General features: G+C 40.0%; 1 protein-coding gene across 1 annotated transcript in view; it reads right to left on the bottom strand.

Moving 5' to 3' along the window:
- The window catches only part of uba2 (ubiquitin-like modifier activating enzyme 2), a 106,383-nt gene that overhangs the window by 3,146 nt on the left and 77,604 nt on the right, over nucleotides 1–25,633 (bottom strand). Inside the window, 3 exon segments of the mRNA XM_051932233.1 lie at nucleotides 6,860–6,996; nucleotides 9,093–9,198; nucleotides 14,742–14,838. Coding sequence (XP_051788193.1) covers nucleotides 6,860–6,996; nucleotides 9,093–9,198; nucleotides 14,742–14,838 — 340 coding nt within the window.

Below are 25,633 nucleotides of genomic sequence, written 5' to 3' on the forward strand. Positions count from 1 at the left end.
CATCTTTTGGTTCTGTGCAATGTTTTACTTTTAACAAACAATACTGGAAGAAAATGACACTTGTGTTCAGTCCCTGGATTCAAGCTGAGCAAAAGCAGGGGGACAAATTAAACTAAAGTAAATAAATTTGGTTAAAGTTAGACTTTGGTCACATACAGTGCATCCGGAAAGTATTCACAGCGCATCACTTTTTCCACATTTTGTTATGTTACAGTCTTATTCCAAAATGGATTAAATTCATTTTTTTCCTCAGAATTCTACACACAACACCCCATAATGACAACGTGAAAAATGTTTACTTGAGGTTTTTGCAAATTTATTAAAAATAAAAAAACTGAGAAATCACATGTACATAAGTATTCACAGCCTTTGCTCAATACTTTGTCGATGCACCTTTGGCAGCAATTACAGCCTCAAGTCTTTTTGAATATGATGCCACAAGCTTGGCACACCTATCCTTGGCCAGTTTCGCCCATTCCTCTTTGCAGCACCTCTCAAGCTCCATCAGGTTGGATGGGAAGCATCGGTGCACAGCCATTTTAAGATCTCTCCAGAGATGTTCAATTGAATTAAAGTCTGGGCTGTGGCTGGGCCACTTAAGGACATTCACAGAGTTGTCCTGAAGCCACTCTTTTGATATCTTGGCTGTGTGCTTAGGGTCGTTGTCCTGCTGAAAGATGAACCATCTCCCCAGTCTGAGGTCAAGAGCGCTCTGGAGCAGGTTTTCATCCAGGATGTCTCTGCACATTGCTGCAGTCATGTTTCCCTTTATCCTGACTAGTCTCCCAATTCCTGCCGCTGAAAAACATCCCCACAGCATGATGCTGCCACCACCATGCTTCACTGTAGGGATGGTATTGGCCTGGTGATGAGCGGTGCCTGGTTTCCTCCAAACGTGACACCTGGCATTCACACCAAAGAGTTCAATCTGTGTCTCATCAGACCAGAGAATTTTCTTTCTCATGGTCTGAGAGTCCTTCAGGTGCCTTTTGGCAAACTCCAGGCGGGCTGCCATGTGCCTTTTACTAAGGAGTGGCTTCCGTCTGGCCACTCTACCATACAGGCCTGATTGGTGGATTGCTGCAGAGATGGTTGTCCTTCTGGAAGGTTCCCCCTCTCCACAGAGGATCTCTGACAGAGTGACCATCGGGTTCTTGGTCACCTCCCTGACTAAGGCCCTTCTCTCCCGATCGTTCAGTTTAGATGGCTGGCCAGCTCTAGGAAGAGTCCTGGTGGTTTCGAACTTCTTCCACTTAAGGACTATGGAGGCCACTGTGCTCATTGGGACCTTCAAAGCAGCAGAAATGTTTCTGTAACCTTCCCCAGATTTGTGCCTTGAGACAATCCTGTCTCAGAGGTCTACAGACAATTCCTTTGACTTCATGCTTGGTTTGTGCTCTGACATGAACTGTCAACTGTGGGACCTTATATAGAGAGGTGTGTGCCTTTCCGAATCATGTCCAATCAACTGAATTTACCACAGGTGGACTCCAATTAAGCTACAGAAACATCTCAAGGATGATCAGGGGAAACAGGATGCACCTGTGCTCAATTTTGAGCTTCATGGCAAAGGCTGTGAATACTTATGTACATGTGATTTCTCAGTTTTTTTATTTTTAATAAATTTGCAAAAATCTCAAGTAAACTTTTTTCACTTTGTCATTATGGGGTGTTGTGTGTAGAATTCTGAGGAAAAAAATGAATTTAATCCATTCTGGAATAAGGCTGTAACATAACAAAATGTGGAAAAAGTGATGTGCTGTAAATACTTTCCGGATACACTGTAACTCTACAACAATAACTGCCTCAAGTGTGTACCCACTGACTTAACAAGACTCTTCATTACTTCATTTGGAATTTTCTATCAAGTCCCTATGGCAGCCTCTCTCTGTTGGTTCTTGTTTGTGGTCTTTTCGGACTCTACGTTCCTCTAATAGGTGAAATTCATTCTTTATTAGGGTTAAACCAGGAGACTGATTTGCAGAGACTATGGCTTTTTATAAGTCTTTCTTTACAATGAACTCTGTGGTTATGGTTGAACAAGGGGACTCTGCCCCCTGCTCGCTTCGCTCGCCTACCCCCGGCGTTTTCAACCCGTGCCCGCTGGGCAGCCATGTGTGAGGATGACGCACGTTTAATACGGAGCATTCGCCCGTGTCACTCTGGGGCCCCCCACTGTTAATACGGAGCTCCGTCTGTACTATTATGCGGTGCATTGTGGACTACTGCGGACCCCGTAGTGTTTCCTGTTTCAGTTTGTATCTCGGTCAGTCGAGCTTTGGTTTTTGAAGCTTTTGAATTCCAGTCTTCATTATCAGTAACCTGCTGTCCATGTGTTTGGCCCCCTCGTTTAACCTGTTTATGACGTCTTACTTTGCTTTCTACTCTGTCTTTCATTTCTGATCTCGCTTTATTCTGCTTTTGTTTCAATGACATCTGGTCCATGGTGAATATAATTTCCCTTTTTTGAGTAATAATTTTCATTTGTTTGCGATACTGTGACGTTTATCGTACTGTTAATAATACATCACTGTAATGTGATTCACCTATGCTGTATAGGTTAGATGTGTGAGGATGACGTATGTTTAATACATAGCGTTCGCCCGTGTCACTTTGGGTCACCCCACTGTTACTACGAAGCTCTTTCCGAACTATTATGCAGTGCATTGTGGACTCTGTAGTGTTTCCCGTTTCACTTCGTATCTCGTTTAGTCGAGCTCTTTCTTTTTGGAGTAGTGCCTGCCTGGTCTGCGGCATTTCAGACGCACGTTGTAGGCGCCTGCGTTCATTAATTATATCCAGGCAGGCGCGTGTTTGTATCTCGGTCACTGGAGCTGTGTCATGTTGAATCCGTGCCTGCTTTGCCTACGCAGTTTGAGACGCGCGTTGTAGGCGTCCATGTTCATTAGATCTGTCCACGCGGGCTCGGTGTCGAAGCTGTGTTACTTGTTGAGCTGTTTGGTTTTGGAGCCGAGACAGTTCTGCTTCCGTGGTTTCAGACACGTGTCCGTACCATCTCGGGTTTGATGTATGAACCTTTGTGGACTCCGTAGGGGGCGTTGACTCCTCTTGTTTTACTATGTCTCCTCCTGCGCTTTCACCACGCATTAGTGCCACTCACAATATGGCGGCGACGCCTGCATTTTCCATATTATGTCGGTTTTTACCATGCTGTGTACCCCCGCTATGTGGTGTGGACGTTTAACTGTCGTTGTTTCTGTCTTTATATTCTGTATCTCGGTGTGCATGCGTTTCGTGCCTAGGTTTTTTTGAAGCTGTTGCATTCCAGTTTTCATCATCTGTAACCCGCTCTCAATGTGTTCGTCCCCGTTCTTTAATCCCTTTATAAAGTTTTACTTTGTTTCCTACTCTGTGTTTTATTTCAGACCTCGCTTTATCCTGCTTGCGGCATGTCAGACGGTTCGTAGTCTTTCTCGTTTTACTCTGGGCAGGGGGGCTTTGTTCTGTAACCTGTTCTCCATGTGTTTGTCCCTGTTCTTTAACCTCTTTATGAGGTTTTACTTTATTTCCTACTCTGACGGTTCGTAGTCTCTCCCGTTTTGCTCTGGTGGGGAGGGGGGCTTTGTGTGGCGCCTGTGCATGTGCGTAGTCTCTCCCATTTCACTCGGGGGGGGGGGGGGGGGGGGGGGGGGGGGGCTTTTGTGTGGCACTTGCGCACTATGTCTTTTGCGTCCACGGGCAGGTCCCTGCGTCCATGTCCGGTTTACCATTCTCGTTTAGTAGTTTCACTCTGGGGGGGGGGGGGGGGGGGGGGGGCTTTGTGTGGCACTTGCGCACTATGTCTTTTGCATCCACGGGCAGGTCCCTGCGTCCATATCCGGTTTACCATTCTCTTTTAGTAATATGGATATGAGAAGGCAACATGTTTCTGTACACTTCAGAATTCATCCCGCTGCTACCATTCTCATTTACATCATCATTAAAGATCAGTGAGCCAGTTACAGAAGATGCTATGCATTTCCAAGCTATGATGTTATTATCTCCTCCATGCTGCACAGATGACCTGGTGGGCTTCGTATATGCAGTCTCTTTCTCCACCCTTTTCCTTCTCAACACTGTTAATTGCTAATCTTTAACTCATTTGTTCATTAAACTTTGCTTAAGAACTGTTCTGGCTGCTCTATACACTTTGCAAATTCCACTCTGGCTTTTCTGGTCTTAATTCAGATAATAAGTTTGTTTCTTGTAGTGTAGCCTCTGGAATTCTTCTTGCAAATGGTGAATACCGATACTGACCCTTTTACCCTCGAACCCTGTATACTGTCATTTCTTTGGATGTTAATTTTGGGGTTCTCTTCACAGCTGTAACAAAACTCCTGGCATTAGGGGCTATGGTTTCCCTGGGAAGGCCAGCTCATTAAAAACTGCTTATAACTCCAGTTGTGTGATTCTTTTTCAAAATATTCCATACTGATAATTTTAGAATGCCAAGTTATTCACAAATGGTTCTGATTGGTATTTGCTATAATCTAATTTTTAAAACTGACTGGCTTTCTATCTTAGTCTGTTCTCTAGTTATCACAACCTCCACTGACTACAACCAATCCAAAACAATCAAAGCTCTTTTATTTTCTGATATTTAAAAGTAACATGGAACACCTGAGCAATTAGAATCATCTGCTCAGGTGTAATTTCAAGGCTAAACACAACAAGTGTCATTTTTCATAATACTGTTAATGTTATATTTAAAAACAGTCCAGGAATAAAAGCTAACATTCTTTACTTAACTTTTTTAACCCAGAATACATCTTTTATGAATATACAACAAATAATAAATATACTGTCACTGTACCAGTAGTTTTGCCCATCACTGTAGCTTGCTCCACTATGAATGTTAATCATGTTACTTTTTTTTTCTCACAACCAGCTGTTTAATCTAGAAAATTGAAAAACTAACAGAAATACCACTTGAAAACGGACTGTCTAAAGAATACTATATTGTCAAAAGTATTGGGACACTTGCCTTTACACACTCATGAACTTTAATGACATCCCATTCTTTATACTTCGGCTTTAATATGGACTTTGCCCACCCTTTGCAGCTATAACAACTTCAACTCTTCTGGGAAGGCTTTCCACAAGGTGTAAGAATGTGTGTATGGGATTTTTTGATCACTCTTCCAGGAGAGTATTTGTGAGGTCAGGCACTGATGTTGGACGAGGATTGGCTCGCAGTCTCCACTCTAATTCATCTCAAAGGTGTTCTATCGGATTGAGGTCAGGGCTCTGTGCAGGCCAGTCAAGTTCCTCCACTCCAAACTCACTCACCCATTTCTTTATAGACTTTGCTTCATGCACTGGTGCGCAGTCATGCTGGAACAGGAAGGGGCCATCCTCAAACTGTTCCCACAAAGTTGGGAGCAGGACATTGTCCAAAATGGCTTTGTATGCTGAAGCATTAAGAGTTCCTTTCACTGGACCTAAGGGGCCAAGCTCAACCCCTGAAAAACAACCCCAACACCATAATCCCCCGTCCACCGAACTTTATACTTGGCACAATGCAGTGAGGCAAATACCGTTCTCCAGGCCACCACCAAACACAGACTCCTCCATTGGACTGCCAGACAGAAGCGTGATTCGTCACTCCAGAGGACACGTCTCCACTGCTATAGCGTCCAGTGGCGGTGTTTTACACCACTGCATCCAACGCTTTGCATTGCACTTGGTGATGTAAGGCTTGGATGCAGCTGCTCAGCCATGGAAACCCATTCCATGAAGTTCTCTACACACTGTTCTTGAGCTAATCTGGAGGCCATATGAAGTTTGGAGGTCTGCAGCTATTGACTCTGCACACTGTGTGCCGCAGCATGCACTGTACCCACTCTGTGATTTTACGTGGCCCACCACTTTGTGACTGAATTGCTGTTGTTCCCAATTGGTTCCACTTCCTTATAATACCACTAAGAGTTGACAGAGTGACCCATTCTTTCACAAATGTTTGTAGAAGCAGTCTGCATGCATGAATAGGTGTTTGATTTTATACACCTGTGGCCATGGAAGTGACTGGAACACCTGAATTCAATGATTTGGAGGGGTATCTCAATACTTTTGGTAATATAGTGTAGCTAAACCACAGAAACAAATGCTGCTAAAAGAGTGAATCATATTAGGCTACTGCCATTATGTGACCGCTAAAAGAGAAGTCTTGACAATTACCACCTCTGATCCTTATTTGTCACTTGGAAAAAACATTTATCAAGAAAGAACAAAAAATGGGGTCAAGCAGCTGGTGTAGGCACATTGGTCACAAAAACAGTAAAAACAATTCATGCATCAACAGAAACAGTGTTAAAAATAAATTACATATGCCAAACTTACACTGCACCAGCAAAGACAGAACAGTGATCACCAAAAGATAGATCACCACATAGTGAGCACTGCTGTGACCCAGTCTAAACAAAAACTGTACATTGTGAGCATCACAAAGTGCTGTCATTCAGAAGCCCCTGTATCCAAGGCCAATGCACAAATATGCAGAATCTGCTGTAAGAAGCACAAACCCTGGAGTGCTGAATGGAAATATAATATGGTTCAATGTGTCATTTTTCATTTTATTTTCTACCTAAAGACGGGTTCAGGTCTGGAGAAAGACAATGGATACGTTAAACCCACATTGTCTGCTGCCAGCTGCTAAACATTGTGAAGGATCTGCAATAGTGTTGTCTAGGGATGCTATGATCAGGATTTGTTTTTTTTTTTTTTTTTTTTTTTAAACACTAAACTACTGCATAACCAGTCATGTAGAAGTCTTATGTTCAATACTAAAGTGGTATTTTTATAATTAAACTTCAGACCTCATTAGTTGGATTAGTCAACCTGTAAAAGGATATCCAGTTACCTTTTGACGTGGATGGTTGTGCTCCATCATCACTACCATTTGCAATATTTTTCTCGGGGTCTTCAGTTAGCTTCTGTGGTGCTTTCTCTGGAGCATCACCAACAACTTCAAATTCAATATCCTTTTCTAGGTCTTCACTATTAAACACACCAATATACATTTCCATTTAATTTATTTTTGTAATTTTTCATTGAAAGAAAGCTTAAAGTTGTAAAACAAACTTACATATATAAAACATTAACTAATATACATAACTAAGTTTTGCACATATACAGTGGTGTGAAAAACTATTTGCCCCCTTCCTGATTTCTTATTCTTTTGCATGTTTGTCACACAAAATGTTTCTGATCATCAAACACATTTAACCATTAGTCAAATATAACACAAGTAAACACAAAATGCAGTTTTTAAATGATGGTTTTATTATTTAGGGAGAAAAAAAAATCCAAACCTACATGGCCCTGTGTGAAAAAGTAATTGCCCCCCTGAACCTAATAACTGGTTGGGCCACCCTTAGCAGCAATAACTGCAATCAAGCGTTTGCGATAACTTGCAATTAGTCTTTTACAGCGCTCTGGAGGAATTTTGGCCCACTCATCTTTGCAAAATTGTTGTAATTCAGCTTTATTTGAGGGTTTTCTAGCATGAACCGCCTTTTTAAGGTCATGCCATAGCATCTCAATTGGATTCAGGTCAGGACTTTGACTAGGCCACTCCAAAGTCTTCATTTTGTTTTTCTTCAGCCATTCAGAGGTGGATTTGCTGGTGTGTTTTGGGTCATTGTCCTGTTGCAGCACCCAAGATCGCTTCAGCTTGAGTTGACGAACAGATGGCCGGACATTCTCCTTCAGGATTTTTGGGTAGACAGTAGAATTCATGGTTCCATCTATCACAGCAAGCCTTCCAGGTCCTGAAGCAGCAAAACAACGCCAGACCATCACACTACCACCACCATATTGTACTGTTGGTATGATGTTCTTTTTCTGAAATGCTGTGTTCCTTTTACGCCAGATGTAACGGGACATTTGCCTTCCAAAAAGTTCAACTTTTGTCTCATCAGTCCACAAGGTATTTTCCCAAAAGTCTTGGCAATCATTGAGATGTTTCTTAGCAAAATTGAGACGAGCCCTAATGTTCTTTTTGCTTAACAGTGGTTTGCATCTTGGACATCTGCCATGCAGGCCGTTTTTGCCCAGTCTCTTTCTTATGGTGGAGTTGTGAACACTGACCTTAATTGAGGCAAGTGAGGCCTGTAGTTCTTTAGATGTTGTCCTGGGGTCTTTTGTGACCTCTCGGATGAGTCGTCTCTGCGCTCTTGGGGTAATTTTGGTCAGCCGGCCACTCCTGGGAAGGTTCACCACTGTTCCATGTTTTTGCCATTTGTGGATAATGGCTCTCACTGTGGTTCGCTGGAGTCCAAAGCTTTAGAAATGGCTTTATAACCTTTACCAGACTGATAGATCTCAATTACTTCTTTTCTCATTTGTTCCTGAATTTCTTTGGATCTTGGCATGATGTCTAGCTTTTGAGGTGCTTTTGGTCTACTTCTCTGTGTCAGGCAGCTCCTATTTAAGTGATTTCTTGATTGAACAGATGTGGCAGTAATCAGGCCTGGGGGTGGGCTACGGAAATTGAACTCAGGTGTGATACACCACAGTTAGGTTATTTTTTAACAAGGGGGCAATTACTTTTTCACACAGGGCCATGTAGGTTTGGATTTTTTTTCTCCCTAAATAATAAAAACCATCATTTAAAAACTGCATTTTGTGTTTACTTGTGTTATATTTGACTAATGGTTAAATGTGTTTGATGATCAGAAACATTTTGTGTGACAAACATGCAAAAGAATAAGAAATCAGGAAGGGGGCAAATAGTTTTTCACACCACTGTAGGTACAAACCATATAGAGGAAAAGTGATTTTAAACAGATTTATAGACTTTGGCTAAAACATAACTATAACTACGTAAAAACAAAATTCTATCATATGTGATCTCCAAGTACTATTAAAAATATATCCAGGTTGTACCAACAGTTATTGTTAGTCTAATACAAATTCTTTTTTTCAGGCAGAGAGCCTACATTTATTTTCAGTTCTAAATGTGATTATAATATGCCTGTTTCTTTGTAAGAGTCTTAAATAAGCACACGGAGACATAAAAGGTATCTTCAAAGAAAAATACTACATTAAGGTTGTTAAACAACTTTATTTTATCTTGCAAGAAAAGATCTTACCAATGAACAATATTTACTAGAAGCGTATAGTCTTGTAAGAAATCATCTGACTGTAGTCTGCTTCCATTTCGGATTCCAAATTCAACCAGGCACTTCCTATTATTTCCTGTTGCAAGCAGCGGAAAAAACAAAAGCGCGGTGAATAAAAAGTGCTGATTTCCAGAATCCAGGAGACTAAATACATTCAGTGGGTACGGAAAGTATTCAGACCCCCTTCAATTTTTCACTCTTTGTTATATTGCAGCCATTTGCTAAAATCATTTAAATTAATTTTTTCCTCATTAATGTACACACAGCACCCCATATTGACAGACAAAAAAAAGAATTTTTGAAATTGTTGCAGATTTATTAAAAAAGAAAAATTGAAATATCACATGGTCCTAAGTATTCAGACCCTTTGCTCAGTATTTAGTAGAAGCACCCTTTTGAGCTAATACAGCCATGAGTCTTCTTGGGAAAGATGCAACAAGTTTTTCACACCTGGATTTGGGGATCCTCTGCCATTCCTCCTTGCAGATCCTCTCCAGTTCTGTCAGGTTGGATGGTAAACGTTGGTGGACAGCCATTTTAGGTCTCTCCAGAGATGCTCAATTGGGTTTAAGTCAGGGCTCTGGCTGGGCCATTCAAGAACAGTCACAGAGTTGTTGTGAAGCCACTCCTTCGTTATTTTAGCTGTGTGCTTAGGGTCATTGTCTTGTTGGAAGGTAAACCTTCGGCCCAGTCTGAGGTCCTTAGCACTCTGGAGAAGGTTTTTGTCCAGGATATCCCTGTACTTGGCCGCATTCGTCTTTCCCTCGATTGCAACCAGTCGTCCTGTCCCTGCAGCTGAAAAACACCCCCACAGCATGATGCTGCCACCACCATGCTTCACTGTGGGGACTGTATTGGACAAGTGATGAGCAGTGCCTGGTTGTCTCCACACATACCGCTTAGAATTAAGGCCAAAAAGTTCTATCTTGGTCTCATCAGACCAGAGAATTTTATTTCTCACCATCTCAGAGTCCTTCAGGTGTCTTTTAGCAAACTCCATGCGGGCTGTCATGTGTCTTGCACTGAGGAGAGGCTTCCGACAGGCCACTCTGCCATAAAGCCCTGACTGGTGGAGGGCTGCAGTGATGGTTGACTTTCTACAACTTTCTCCCATCTCCTGACTGCATCTCTGGAGCTCAGCCAAAGTGATCTTTGGGTTCTTCTTTACCTCTCTCACCAAGGCTCTTCTCCCCCAGTAGCTCAGCTTGGCCGGACGGCCAGCTCTAGGAAGGGTTCTGGTCGCCCCAAACGTCTTCCATTTAAGGATTATGGAGGCCACTGTTCTCTTGGGAACCTTAAGTGCAGCAGATATTTTTTTGTAACCTTGGCCAGATCTGTGCCTTGCTACAATTCTGTCTCTGAGCTCTTCAGGCAGTTTCTTTGACCTCATGATTCTCATTTGCTCTGACATGCATTGTGAGCTGTAAGGTCTTATATAGACAGGTGTGTGGCTTTCCTAATCAAGTCCAATCAGTATAATCAAACACAGCTGGACTCAAATGAAGGTGATCTCAAGGATGATCAGAAGAAATGGAAAGCACCTGAGTTGAATATATGAGTGTCACAGCAAAGGGTCTGAAAACTTAGGACCCATGTGATATTTCAGTTTTTCATTTTTAATAAATCTGCAACAATTTCAAAAATTCTTTTTTTTGTCTGTCAATATGGGGTGCTGTGTATACATTAATGAGGAAAAAAATTAATTTAAATGATTTTAGCAAATGGCTGCAATATAACAAAGAGTGAAAAATTGAAGGGGGTCTGAATACTTTCCGTACCCACTGTACATAGGCATTGAAATTCACATTCTAAGATGTTATTTTTGATATATCTTTACAAGTATTGTATGTCACCGAAGTTGTTTTAAACAAATCTGAAGTACTCTAATGACAATGTTACTTTATCCTAGTTCTTTAAAATATTAAAATGTAACTACTTCCAGAAAAGCTTCCTATAGTACATAGCACATATGAACTCAACAATGGGCGAAAGGTCACCTTATACCAGACAAAGGAAAAACTTGATCTGGCCATTCACAGTTAAGAGTAGACACAGGCCTTGATGAGTCTGACTAGTTGTTTGTAGAGACTATACCAGCTTTTGGACCTCAGTACCGGTACGGAAATGTTAATGAAGCAAATAATGGATGACCAAGCCCCCCCCCCCCCCATATATATATTGTCCATACCTACCACCCCCCTTCCCAGAGATGATGAGTAGTATGACTCCCCTAAAGTTAGAACTATACATTCTTAAAGATGGGCACCACCACCACAGTTTGCCAATTTAGAGTCACAGTTCCCAACCTCCATGTAATGTTGAAGAGGTGTGTCAACCAAGATAGCCAAAAAAACATCCAGAGCATTTACGAACTCGGGACAAATATCACCCACCCCATGGAACATGACCCATTTATTCTGTGCATCCCTCAATGCAAGAAAAAATTGTCTAGTGGGGCTATTTAAAGATCTCCTGAATGGAGGTATTTGCCAAATATTCCAAGCACAATTTCAGCATATTTTTGGGTCTGCCTGGTCCATCTGGCATCTTTCCCTGCCACCTCACAACCAGGCAGTGATCAGTTGACAGCTAAGGTTTTCTCTTTACTCACCCAAGTGTCCAAGACATATAGTCATAGATTGGATGACACGACTATGAAATCAATCATCGACATATGGCACCCTGGTGCTAAGTGCACTTATAAACACCCTCATCCTGGAACGTTAGGAGTATGCAGAGATATCTCCTGGTGGAACACAGCAGGAGTGAGGCCTGGAGGCACTCAACTGCATTCAGAACCTCCAGGTACTAAAGCTTTCATACACTAGCACAGCAACCGAACAGCTGTGACTAAAAGTGAGTGAACTTCAGCCACCAAAGATCTGGCTGACAGTGGCAAAGGAGTGTTAGTTCCAAGTGAAAGAAATTTCTCACCCACTGCAACAGTCTTCCTTGGTCTACCAGGCAATATAGTATTCCTGAGCTCACCAGCATTTCCTTTCTTTTTAAATAATGTACAAAAAAAGTTGATTTTGCATAGCACAACTTTTTCAGCATTTTCAATCGTTTAGACTTGTCACCAAATGTAACTAGAGGCATGAGCTGCCACTCAGCACCAGCACAGAGTAAGCTACTAGGATGCCAACTGTCCATTTAACTAATTAATACAACATGCTACTTGTACCTCCCACTGTCTTGACATTTGAGGGAGCAGCGACACTGAGTGGATCCTTTAGCAGAGGCAGCACATGAGTCACAATTTTCAGTTATTGGTGGGTTTTCATTGTATTATACCTCTTCCAACGCTACGTAATACTCTAACATTTTCAAAAAACTGTAGTAGGTTTAGGCATGAAGCTAATACTGCATACACCTGGGATTTGGTTTAGTTTAAATTACAGTGGTGCCTCACACTTCAAACAATTCTAATTTTGAATGTTCCAGAGTGTGAAAGCTAAATTAGAGAGAAACCTGATCCAGAGTTCGAACAATGCTTCTACATTCAAACTGCGCGCACAGTGGAAAAAATGCAGCAACAGATGGTGCTTACACTCCTCACTAAGGTACAGTAAATGCAACTTACATTTTACTATACAGTATTTTATTTGTTTTCAAGTTTTAATTCATTATTTAGGGTATTTAATTGTATTATTTTTACCTTAAATTATGCGTTTAAGTTTATTGATATGGGTACTGTTTTCTAATGGGGAAAAACAGATTCGGACTTGAAACAAATCAGAGTTCAAAATACAATGGACCACTGTATTTAAGATTTAAAGTATAATATACTTTACTGTCATTTTAATAAACATTTAATTTACCAGTGCAAGTTCCGATTTACATATAAAAAACATTGGTCATAACCAGAGGCCCACAAGTATCTTTGTCTACATCAAAACTGCAAGCAATTCTACAATGAACATTTTACTTATATCAAGGTAAGCAAACTTAGTAATAAACTAGTGACATGTTCTTAGGTATACATTAAAAAAAAAAAAAAAAAAATACAAAAAACAACTGCTTGGAATTCTTTTGCAGGTGACCTAATTAGAGAAGAAATAAACATTTTCACTCAGCAGTTTACAACCTCCACTCCCAATTAGTTTTCAACAATAATGGCCTTACATTTAAAGCCCAGTTGAAACTAAACAATGAAATTCAGCTTTAAGTGTATAAACACAGTATACTTATGGGTATTACTTAATAGATAGAGGATTTACATGATGAAATGAATTGGATATCCAGCTCTCATTTATTATATATTTATATATAAACTTGTTTCCCTGAAACAGCCAGAAGTTTTTTTGAACAGGCCTAATCAGAATTACTATGTAAGCAAGTACTTTTCTGTATACGGTATTTATAGGTTTTTAACCAAGAAATTGTATTATTGGCAGGCAGTGTAGTGGTTAGGGCTTTGGACCTAGAAGTTCAAGCCCTGAGGATGACGGCTCAAATATTGCTACAGCCACTGTGTGACCATGAGCAAGTTACTTCACAAGCATGTGTTCCCAACTGGAAAAACAAAAAAGTAAAACACTTGAGACACAACTGATTACAAGTTCCCTTGGACAAAGGCACCAGTCAAATAATAAGTAACATTATTTAGGTCACTGGAGCTGCTTGTTCTTGAACCTGCTATAAACAAAATTGTCAATGAGTAAAACACTGTTGTATTACATCAATTCATCCCCCCCTTTCAGTTCCCTCTGTGGTTGTTGCTTGTAGTCTTACATGTATATAAAATCAAAGATTGGAGCTTCCTTTGGGCTTTCATGAATGTTTATATAATGGTTTAACATTAATAAGGTGCTATATTGCATATGATGGTCAAAATGACCATAGGCTTACTACCATTGTCATGTATATAATCAAGAAAAAAGATCAAGGGCTTAAGCCTCAGAAGCCCCCCTCGACTCGACACCACTGTGTCGCTCCTGGCTGGTCTTGGACCCGAGGACATCACTTCCATCTCTACTTCTTTCACTCAGTTTTTACTTTTAGGGAAGCAACACTTACTCACAGCTACAGTGCCTCGCCATAAACAGGGTAGGATTAGGTCACTTGCTAACCATTGACCTTCAAATATTCCTTGAGTGTCGCTGAACTTTATACAGTACTTCCGTTTCATAACGGACAGCAGACACCAAATTTAATCACCTCTTTTTTCCTATCCAGGACACTGCCACTTCTTCAGTTGTTCATCCACCCTATCGAAGAGTGCTGCTTTTCAGTCCATGAATTGCTTCTGCTGTGTTCCTTGCATAAAACATTTCTCAGCACATTGCAAAGCATATAAGTTAGCATAATATTAATATTGACAAATTTATGGAAAAAAAATCTATTTTTTTCTATAACTTCTTCAAATTTCAAATCCATCAAGGCATTTTTGAAATTTTGGGGTATTTAGTTTTTCTATTGGGGATAGGGTAATAAGGGTAATGATACATCAAACTGTCCTTTCTCAGCAGACACCGATTGCCCTAGATGTACCATTCTGCCAAATTTATTATATATATATAAATATATATATATAAATAAATGGGAAGCAGTGTTTTTGTTGGTTAGTGCAGGAGTCAACTTTTTATTATACATATATGTATAAAAATAAATACTTGCCTTCAGTTTCGCCTTCTTCTGATGAGATCAAAATTGTTCCTTTCCCATCCTCTATTTGAACATCTGGGGCAACCATTCCAAACTTCTCTTTTAAAATCTGAAAAAGTAGTCCCAAGTATGCATAAAAAAGGTTTCAATTGTACCTGCTTTAAAAATTAAACTGTTCTAAAATATATTAATATATTTTACCACATACAGCAAAAATGCACTTCTAAAGATTAAACTGAGATGAAACATCACGGATTATCACCAAAAGGTGCAAATAAATTTGAAGTTACTCTTTTCCATTCAAGATTATAAAATTGCTTATATAATAATAATAATAATACATTTTATTTATACAAGGTGCCTTTCAGAGAACTCAAGGACACCGAACAAACAATAAATAAATAAAGACACAATTACTAAACATCAGAAAATCTAAAAATTAAAACCAAACAAAACCACTGTAATCATAAAGAAAAAGCCATTTTAAACAGATGCGTTTTAATTTTACATTTGAAGAATGAATATGATTTGATGTTTCTGAGCTCGGTAAGTAATGAATTCCAGAGCTTGGGAGCAGAACGGCTGAATGCTCTGCTCCCCATTGTGGTTAGCTGGGCGAGAGGGACGGTCAGAAGGATGGAGGAAGAGGATCTAAAGTTACGGGAGGGAATGGCAACATGAAAGAGGTCAAACAGATATGGAGGGGCAAGGTTATGAATGGCCTTAAATGTTAATAGTTGAATCTTAAAATCAGTTTGAAACTTAATCGGGAGCCAATGAAGCTGCTGCAAGACCGGAGTAATATGGTGAATAGATGAGGTTCAAGTAATGATGCGTGCTGCAGAATTCTGGACTAACTGAAGCTTATGAAGAGATTTATTAGGGAGACCAAAGAGGAGTGAATTGCAGTAGTCCAGCCGAGAAGTAACAAGACTATGAACAAGAATGGCAGTGGTATGAGGAGTGAGGGAGGGGGCGAATGCGATTAATATTACGTAGGTGAAAGCAAGCAGACTAGGTGATTTTATTAATGTGAGATTGGAAAGATGGAGTACTGTCAAGGATGACATCCAGACCCTTGACCTGAGGTGATGGGGAAACAACAGAGTTATCAATAATAAGAGAAAGATTATTGGTTTTGGATAATGATGATTTTGAACCAATGAGGAGAACCTCAGTTTTGTCACTGTTTAATTTAAGAAAATTCAGCGTTTAATTTCAGCAATGCAGTCAATAAGCGAAGGTGGTGGAAAAGAGGAGGTGGGTTTACTAGCAAGGTAGAGCTGGGTGTCATCAGCATAACAGTGAAAATTAATGATATATTTACGAAAAATATTGCCAAGGGGAAGAAGGTAAATAATAAAAAGAAGAGGCCCCAGGACAGAGCCCTGGGGCACACCTGAAGTAACAGCGATGGGTTGGGATGAGAAGATTTTAAGCTGTATGAACTGAGTGCGGCCTGAGAGGTAGGATCTAAACCAATCAAGTGCAGTGTGAGTAATGCCAATCAAAGACAATCTATTAAAGGAGAGTGGTATGACAAATAGTATCAAAGGCCGCACTCAGATCAAGGAGGATGAGAATAGTAATTAGACCGGAGTCAGCAGCCATAAGGAGGTCATTTAACAAGTGCCGTTTCTGTACTATGAAGAGGGCGAAAACCAGACTGGAACTTTTCATATAGATTATTATGAGATAAGTGGGTGTGAAGTTGGATAGCTACTATTTGTTCAAGAATTTTGGAGATAAAGGGCAAGTTAGAAATAGGGCAAAAAATTATTGAAATTAGTAGGATCAGCACCAGTTTTTTTCAGTATTGGGGTTATAGCAGTAGTTTTAAAAGATGAGGGAATAATACCAGTAGTAAGAGAAGAGTGAATGATGGCAGAAATGAGAGGGACTAAAGAGGGGAGGCAGGCTTTAACCAGAACTGTAGGCAAGGGGTCCAGCTGACAAGTAGATAACTTAGATTTGCAAATGAGATCTGAGATTTCAGAGGAAGTGGGAAGCTGGAAAGAAGAGACACAGTGAATAGGCGAGTGTAGTTCAGAAGGAATAATATGGGCAGAGTATACGAAATGATAAGAACAAAATGATCTTTTGCAGTACAAAACATAACTTTGCCGGTATGGACAATGTGAATACGATAACAGAGCATAATTTAGCTGTTCCTATGTGTAGTAATACTGCGAAGCAGGCAAAAAAAAAAAAAGTTTTAAAATGCATAGATGAAGGTTGTCAATACTTCATCAATACTGGACTGCTAATATTTAGTTTCATTAACTATTTAAAGGTTACCCATAAAAATGAAAAGGATAGATAAATTAAAACCTGAAATTTAACATGGCAGAGTTAGCAGCATCTTGGACTCTGGTGGTATGTGCTCTGAGCATTTCAAAACACCATCTCTCTCTGTCTCATTAACATGATAAGGTAACATTTTTCCCCATATATGATATAGTCATGCCTCTGTTTCTCCCCCCACTGAAAGACAGACACACTATATTTGATACGGCCATGGTTCAGTCTTTACAGAAGCTTTCTCTTTTTTTATTTAGAAAAAATGTTTTTAATGTAATTCATTATTTTATATAGAGACACTGCTGTCAACGCAGACCTGTGTACCAGCCCACCACAACTGCCTCTCAGACAAACTGCAAACATGAGAAATGTCACCTGGGTGGGTAGTGTAAAAGATTTGATAGTTGCCTATGTCGATAGTATCTGTGAATACAAGAGACTCAGAAGATTGTAAGTTGGATATATTAAACATTCCATTATTTGCCTGGTGGCATTGCAATCACCGTCGCCCTACTACTCCCTACTGGTTTGTCACAAAATGAAAAGGGTGAAAGTAGGAGCAAAGGTAAAATTTACAAGATCTTTTGGATAAGGAAGAGACAAAGAAACAGAACTAGGATATAACGATAAATATTCACTTGCTCTCATTTACGTTGTTTGAGCTGCTATATCTCATATAGTGAGTTACATCAAGATCAGGTACAGTGATATTTTGGGTACTGGGAAGAACTGGCATACACTTCTTACTTCAGGTGCTATTTTAATGATAGATGGGTTTCACCTGACTGAGTGAAAAAAGCAGGAGGGGACTGGAACATTAGAACGAGAACAGGCCATTCAGCCAAAAGCAGCTTGCCAGTCCTATACGCTTAATTCTTCTAAAAAAAACATCAAGTCTAGTTTTGAAAGTCCCTAAAGTCTTACTGTCTACCAAGGTATTTGGTAGCTTATTCCAAGTGTCTATGGTTCTCTGTGTAAAGAAAAGCTTCCTAATGTTTGAGAAATTTGCCCTTAACAAGTTTCCAACTGTGTCCCTGTGTTCTTGATGAACCCATTTTAAAATAACAGTCTTGATCCACTAAGCCCTTCATAATTTTAAACATTTCAATCATGTCACCTGTTAATCTTCTTTTGCTTAAACTAAAAAGGCTCAGTTCTTTTAATCTTTCTTCATAATTTATCCCCTGTAGCCCTAGAATCAGTCTAGTCACTCTTCTCTGGACATTTTCTACCACTGCTATGTCCTTTTTGTAGCCTGGAGACCAAAACTGCACACAGTATCATCGAAAATAGTTTATTTCAGTAATTCAATTAATAAAGTGAAACTCATATATTATATAGATTCATTTCACACAGAGTGATATATTTCAAGTGTTTATTTCTTTTCATTTTGCTGATTGTGGCTTACATGTACTGAAAACTCAAAATTCAGTATCTAAGAAAATTAGAATATTGTGAAAAAGTTCAATATTGCAGACTCATGGTGTCACACTCCACTCAGCCAATCACCTAACATTCTGTTTGCCTTCTTAATGGCTTTAGAATTTCCTAGCGTAGAGTCCACTACGACTCCTAAATCCTTCTCATAAGGCATACTCTCAAATTTCAGATCTCCCATTGTGTATTCAAACCTAACATTGTCCAACTCCTTCTGTAATGATTTAACGTTTTCCAAATTATTTGCCAATCCACCTATCTTGGTATATCACCTGCAAACTTAACCAGCTTGTTACTTATATTCCTATCTAAAGCATTTATATATATTAAAAATAGCAGCAACCCTAGCACTGACCCCTGCGGAATACCATTCCTAACATCAGCCAATTCTGATAAACTTCCTTGCACCATCATCCTCTGATTCCTGTGTCTGAGCCAATTCTGCACCCATCTGAAAACATCACCCTGAACTCTCACTTTTTAATCTGATGCCCAACGTCTCATGTAGCACCCTGTCAAATGCTTTCTTGAAAGATAAATATCATATGCGCTACTTTGATAGTATCTTTTTGTTGCTTCCTCATAGAAATCCAGTATGTTAGTAAAATACTACCTCCCTCTTCTACACCAATGCTAACTGTTCAGAAAAACTCCTGTACTTGCCATGTGCTGCTCAATCTTATCCTTGATAATTCCTTCCATTTAATTTTCCTGTGATGCATATTAAGCTTACTGGCTTTTAGTTGCTTGGATCTGTCCGGTCAACCTTTTTATATAATGGGATAATATTTGCCATCTTCCAGTCCTTTGGAATCTCCCCAGTGTGCAGTGACTTCCTAAAAATATGTGTCAAGGGTTTATATATGTACTCGGTAGCCTCCTTAAGAACTTGAGGGTAAATATTACATGATCCTGGTGAGTTATTTGATTTCAGCCTATTTAATCCATCCATCCATTATCCAACCCGCTATATCCTAACTACAGGGTCCTGGGGGTTTGCTGGAGCCAATTCCAGCCAACACAGGGCGCAAGGCAGGAAACAAACCCCGGGCAGGGCGCCAGCGCACGCACTAGGGACAATTTAGAATCGCCAATGCACCTAACCTACATGGTCTTTGGACTGTGGGAGGAAACCGGAGCACCGGAGGAAACCCACGCAGACACGGAGAGAACATGCAAACTCCAGTCAGGGAGGCCTGGGAAGCGAGCCCGGGTCTCCTAACTGCGAAGCAGCAGCACTACCCACTGCGCCACCCATCTATTTAATCTCCCTCTATAATTTCCAAATCCTTCAGTACCTCCTTAGTAGTCCTGTTTACCGCTGGGAGGTTATCTACTTCCTCACTTGTGAAGACCATAGAAAAATGCAAGTTTAGAGCATCCACTATTTCACTGTCTGTATCTTTTAATTCCCCTTTACTATTTCTAATGCACTTCACTTCCTCCTTGACTGTTATTTTACTACTAAAATACTGAAAGAATCTCTTAGGGTCAATTTTCACCTTATCTGCTATATTCCTCTCCAACTAACTTTTAGCTTCCCTAATAAACTTCTTAATGGTTGCCCTCATGTTCTCATATGCCCTACGATTCATTTCGGAGCTATTAATCTTATATGCCTTTGCAGCTTCTTCTTTAACTCTTTAGTAACCCACTGGGATTTTTTTTAAAATATCCTCTCTATTAATTCCAAATTTAGGTATGTATTCCAAATTTAGGTATGGAGATTGACATACAATTAAAACTAAAAATGTGATCAAGACATTGAAATGCGGACTGAATTTGTCCATGTCATACCCCAGGAAAAGTAAGTTACATCATCCTGACCGTCTCAGCAACAGAAATAATTTACTTTGTACCAACATCTTTATGAAGAATTATTCTGAATGCTGGTGACTTCAAATAAGGAATCAAGTGACTATTAGGCATGTTCCATTTACGGACACTACAAGCAGGACCTGCTCTATTGAAATATTAAAGACTTTAAATATAAACATGTGGTACAATCTGACCAGGACTGACCTCATTTTACTGTCACCTACAAGCGTGTTACTGACAGCAGCAGCTCTCCGTTACCCAAGCCAGACGTTTTTATGTGCTTTTGTAGGGGTGGTCGTTTGTTTATATAATATTTTTTGGGAGATTTTGTAAAAATCTGGACACTCCTACTCACAATGCACCCTTAACTTTTCATGTAAAAAGTCAGTGATCAAGGTTTATAAATTACAAACTTATTTTAGAAAAATGAAATGTACAACATTGAATGTAACAGGTGGAAATGTTTTGTTCATTTGCTTTGTTTTAAGACCTCAAAACATGACAACTAGGACTTTATTCAACTCTGTAACTCGTTCATTCTACCTAACCAAATACCAGAACACATTGTAATCTGTCAGGATATTGATCTGCCACCAAACCATGGGCTTCTCTGAGCAACTGACTAAAGATATGAAAATAAAAAATACAGGTCTTTGCGAAAGCAGAGGACACAAAGTCAACGCAAAATCATATCAATTTTCTTTAAAACTGCTTGTGTACTAGTCATATGGGTGGCAGACAAACAAGGAAATACTACATGACTGAGCATCTGTAAGACTTACATTAGGCACAGATTTATATCAACTAGATATTGAGGTGTTTCTTCTACCTAAATGACACAGTTTGAAAGCTTGCAATCACTTATTAAAAACAGTGAGGCAACAGACAGATGAAATGGAGAAGTTACAGGACTGTTTTGATGCAGGCTAGAGTAGATAAATTGGAGGCCTTAAAGGATACGCTTATTTTTCACTATAATTGCACATATTCATTTGTCACAGGAAATTGTGTTCTAAGGTGAACTGATTTTTGTAAAAAAAAAAAAAAAAAAAAAAATACAAAGTCTGTCCTGCAGAAAGATACTAGAAAAAAATATATCACAGATTTTAGTCACTATTTTTCTTGATGTAAGAAAAAGTTTTCCTGTCTGTTCAAGTCAATTGTGGGAGGCATTTTCATGTAAGCAAACAGGTAAAACTGCATGAAACAAGGCATGTGTGAAAAAAGCTGTTAACTGCAACATTGTCTGTTTACCAAAATATTTTTAAAAAGTGCGTATTCAGAATGTGTATAATATATCTATATATATATTATATATATATATATACACACACACACACACACACACACACACACACACACGAGGGGGGACCCAAAAATAACCGGAATTTTGTTGTTGTTAGGTTGGTACTTGTAGTACGTGGCTGGGCCGCTAGGGCGATCTAGTTACACTCCTCACAAGTCAGTCTGCCAAGTGCCATCAGTCTGGAAGGTTGTGCTTGTGTTCAGTGAATTTTTTTGTAAAAGTAGTTTTGTGCAAGTGTCGTTTTTTTACGATGGCCGATTATCGTGAGCAACGCGCAGCAGTGAAATTTTGTTTTCTTCTTGAAAAAAGTGTTGCAGAAACTATTGTTAGAAACGGAATGACAACCCTGAACCACCCACCCTACTCATCGGATTTATCTCCGTGTGATTTCTTTTGTTCCCTCGGATGAAAAAAGACTTGAAAGGAAGGCGTTTTGCTGACGTCAAAGAGGTAAAACAAGAAACGACCAGAGCATTAATGGGCATTACTTCAGACGAATTTAAAAAATGTTTCGAACAATGGAAGAAACAGTTAGATAAGTGTATTTCTGCCAATGGAGAGTACTTTGAAGGAGACTAATTGTAGTTTGTACAGAAAATTAAATTAAGCACGTTTTAAAAATATTTACAGGTTATTTTTGGGTCCCCCCTCATGTATTATATTTATATATATATATATATATATATATCTATAGGTAAAATTCTGTTACAACGAACTCACAGGGACCTAAAAAATTCTGTTGTAATGAGATTCTGTATTTGTTACTATAGTCCTTTCTTTAACTTATATCCAGGCATTTGCAATCATTTCAATGGCTTCTTTCGCGTTAATTTTAATCTCCTCCTGCCTACAAGTGCTGCTGAAGAGAATTTTTCTCAGTATTTCCTTGTGATAATACACTTTCAGGGTGCGAATGATGCCCAAACCCAACGGCTAAAGCGCTGCCGTGCAATTGGGTGGGATGAATTCAATGCGAACATTACCTGAATGTGGAAGCATGTTGTGGGCAGCACAGTTATCAATCAGGAGCCGAATCATTATTTCTTCTTCATATTGTGAGGTTTGTGAACTCTTCTGAGACCCCCCCACTCCCCATCCAATGGGAACGACATGCTGAAGTGCATCCTGAAGCACGATTGCGGCATCTGTGGAAGACTGTTTGTCCGTTGCTGGGCCAGGGCAATTGGAGGCTCACAGCGCTGCAGTGAAGTGCCACAGAAGCAAATCAAAAATGATTGGGGACACGCTATAATTCCCTGTCTTACACCCCAAAACAGGAGGTTTAGTCTCAGTACTTTAGCAAAACCAGCTTTATTCAGCTTGGAACAGGAACGGCACAGTTATTTATTGTAACGTGATCTGCCACTCTGCTATACACAGACACAGCAGTCAGGCAGAGTCATGCAGATCAGTGATGAAGTAATCCTGCTACAGTATCTGCACTTACAATGTACGTGCTAATAACCTTGCATCACCCCTCGAGATCTTTTCTGTTTACTTTGGCGGAGAGATGCAGCATATCTGAGCCTGCTATTGCCCTGTATGGACGCAGAGATCACACTTTGGGATGCTCTTCGGTTTGTTATCCAGTTGTGGGAGGTCCGAAGAGAGTTTACAAATCTCACATTTTCTTGAATGAGTGCCGCATTAATAGGAATGTTTCTTGAACTAGCGTCACTGAACCACATAAAAACAGCTTTTTCGACGTCTTCAAATGCAGTTCACATACGTGTGCAACCCGAGATTTTTCTTTTTTTGCTCCGTCTTTCAAGAAAGTTGACAGTGTCGATGGCGAAATTCCGAATTAACTTGCAACGTCTTTTTTCTTTTTGCCGCAATCGAGAGCTGCAAAAAGTTAGTTTTTTTTTTCTAATATGAACTGTTATTGTTTTTTCGTGTCTGCCGTTTCTATAGAAGGGTGACAATGAGTTAAATTCCAATGGATGTTATTCAAATGTTGATGAGCAATAAGCAAAAGGTATCACTGAAAACCACAGGAAACAAAAAAAAAAAAAAAAAACAGTACAAGGAAAGTTCGAAGAAAGAAAAAAAACTGACTTTGGGGATCATTGTGCACAACTGAGCTGCGACCACAGAACTAACTGCTCTGTGGATGATTCATTCAGGCATTTCAAGGTCTCTTGTGCACTTCGTTGTAATGAAAGTATCTGCTGAATGTACTTCGTAGTAACGAGATTTCTATAGATTCATGTCATATGGAGAAGTTGTCGGGACCATAAAAATACTTCATTGTAAAGATATTTGCTGTAATGGAATTTTACCTGTGTATGTATATTATATATAATATTATATAATATATACATATATATATATCTATACTAATAAAAGGCAAAGCCCTCACTGACTCACTGACTGACTCATCACTAATTCTCCAACTTCCCGTGTAGGTGGAAGGCTGAAATTTGGCAGGCTCATTCCTTACAGCTTACTTACAAAAGTTAGGCAGGTTTCATTTCGAAATTCAAAGCGTAACGGTCATAACTGGAACCTCTTTTTTGTCCATATACTGTAATGGACTGCAGCTTGCTGGCCGTGGAAGGCGGAGTTGCGTATCGCATCATCACGCCTCCCACATAATCACGTGAACTGACTGTGAACGCAGTACGTACAAAACAAGGAAGAGCCCCAAAGAGCGCTGAAGAAAACATTCATTACACAATTGAGAAGGCAGCGAAACAATAAGAAGCGAAGCACTGTGTAAACCGTAAGTTTAAATTAAGTTTATAGAAACGCTCCCGCTGCCGTTTGCAATACTATATTCGCGAGATACAAGTTTAATGAGAAGACACGAGGTATAAACGACATTTGGATCACTTTGTAACGGAGTTAAAATTGCTGTAGCGAGAAACTTTGAAGTGCCAGCTAACATTACAGTGCTTAGCTAACATTAAATAAAGCCGTGGACATCGCAACATCACACAAGAGAGCGGCTCACGTGAACTGACTGAAAGCAGCAGGAGTGATCACTTCGCTACTGCGGAAAATAAGCACGGTGTAAAACTGTAAGTTTAAATTAAGTTTACAGAAACGCTCCCGCTGCCGTTTGCAATACCATATTTGCGAGATACAAGTTTAATGAGAAGACACGAGGTATAAACCAGGCTTTGGATGACTTTGTAACAGAGTTAAAATTGCTGTAGCGAGAAACTTTAAGTGCCGGGTCTTAGCTAACATTAAATAAAACCGTGGACATCGCAACATCACACAAGAGAGCGGCTTACGTGAACTGACTGAACGCAGCACGTCGGAAACAAAGCACCGTGTAAACCTAAAGTTTAAATTAAGTTCATAGACCTACAAAAGGTTGCCATTGATTTGAGGCAAGATTGCTTTTCTCCTGTACAACTATACGTTGCATTCTCAAGAGTGTGCTTGCATGGCTTGGTCATATTACAACTGGAGTGCTGAACTGACAACGTGATATCCATATTACTAACCGAGAATGCTAAACCGGATGGACGCAGGGACATCCGGCCATGGCCCGTAGCCGCAAAAAGACGTACTGCGCAGGCGCAAAAAGAGTCCGCGAGAGGCAGTTGAGGAGCCGCGAGAGGGGGACAAAAGAGGCCGCGAGAGGCGGATGAGGGGCCGCGAGAGGCGGACAAGACCACAGAAAAAAAGGAGTGAGCACAGAAAAAAGAGAAAAAAGGAGTCAAAGAAATGAAGCGCAACGAGCACCGAAAAAAGGAAAAGGCACATAAAAAAGTAGTCAAACGCAGGCAAAGCACGAAACAAGACCCACAAAAAAAAAAAAAAAAAGAGGCTCGCGCACAACAGCAAGGCACCCCCCCCCCCGCTACAGGCACCGGACGGGAAACACACCAAGAGGGGGATTCAACAAGCCCATGGAACACAAAAAAAAAGAACACAAAACCACCCCACAGACCCTACAAGCAAGGGACGGGACACACACAAAGAGGGGGAGTCAACAAGACACAGGAACACAAAAAGAAAGAAGACGCTCGCGCAACAACAATCCTCACCCACCCAAAGCCACATATTCTAAAGTGAACGTCAACAC

Source organism: Erpetoichthys calabaricus, chromosome 9 (assembly GCF_900747795.2).
Source record: "Erpetoichthys calabaricus chromosome 9, fErpCal1.3, whole genome shotgun sequence".
In the NCBI taxonomy this organism is placed as follows: Eukaryota; Metazoa; Chordata; class Cladistia; order Polypteriformes; family Polypteridae; genus Erpetoichthys; species Erpetoichthys calabaricus.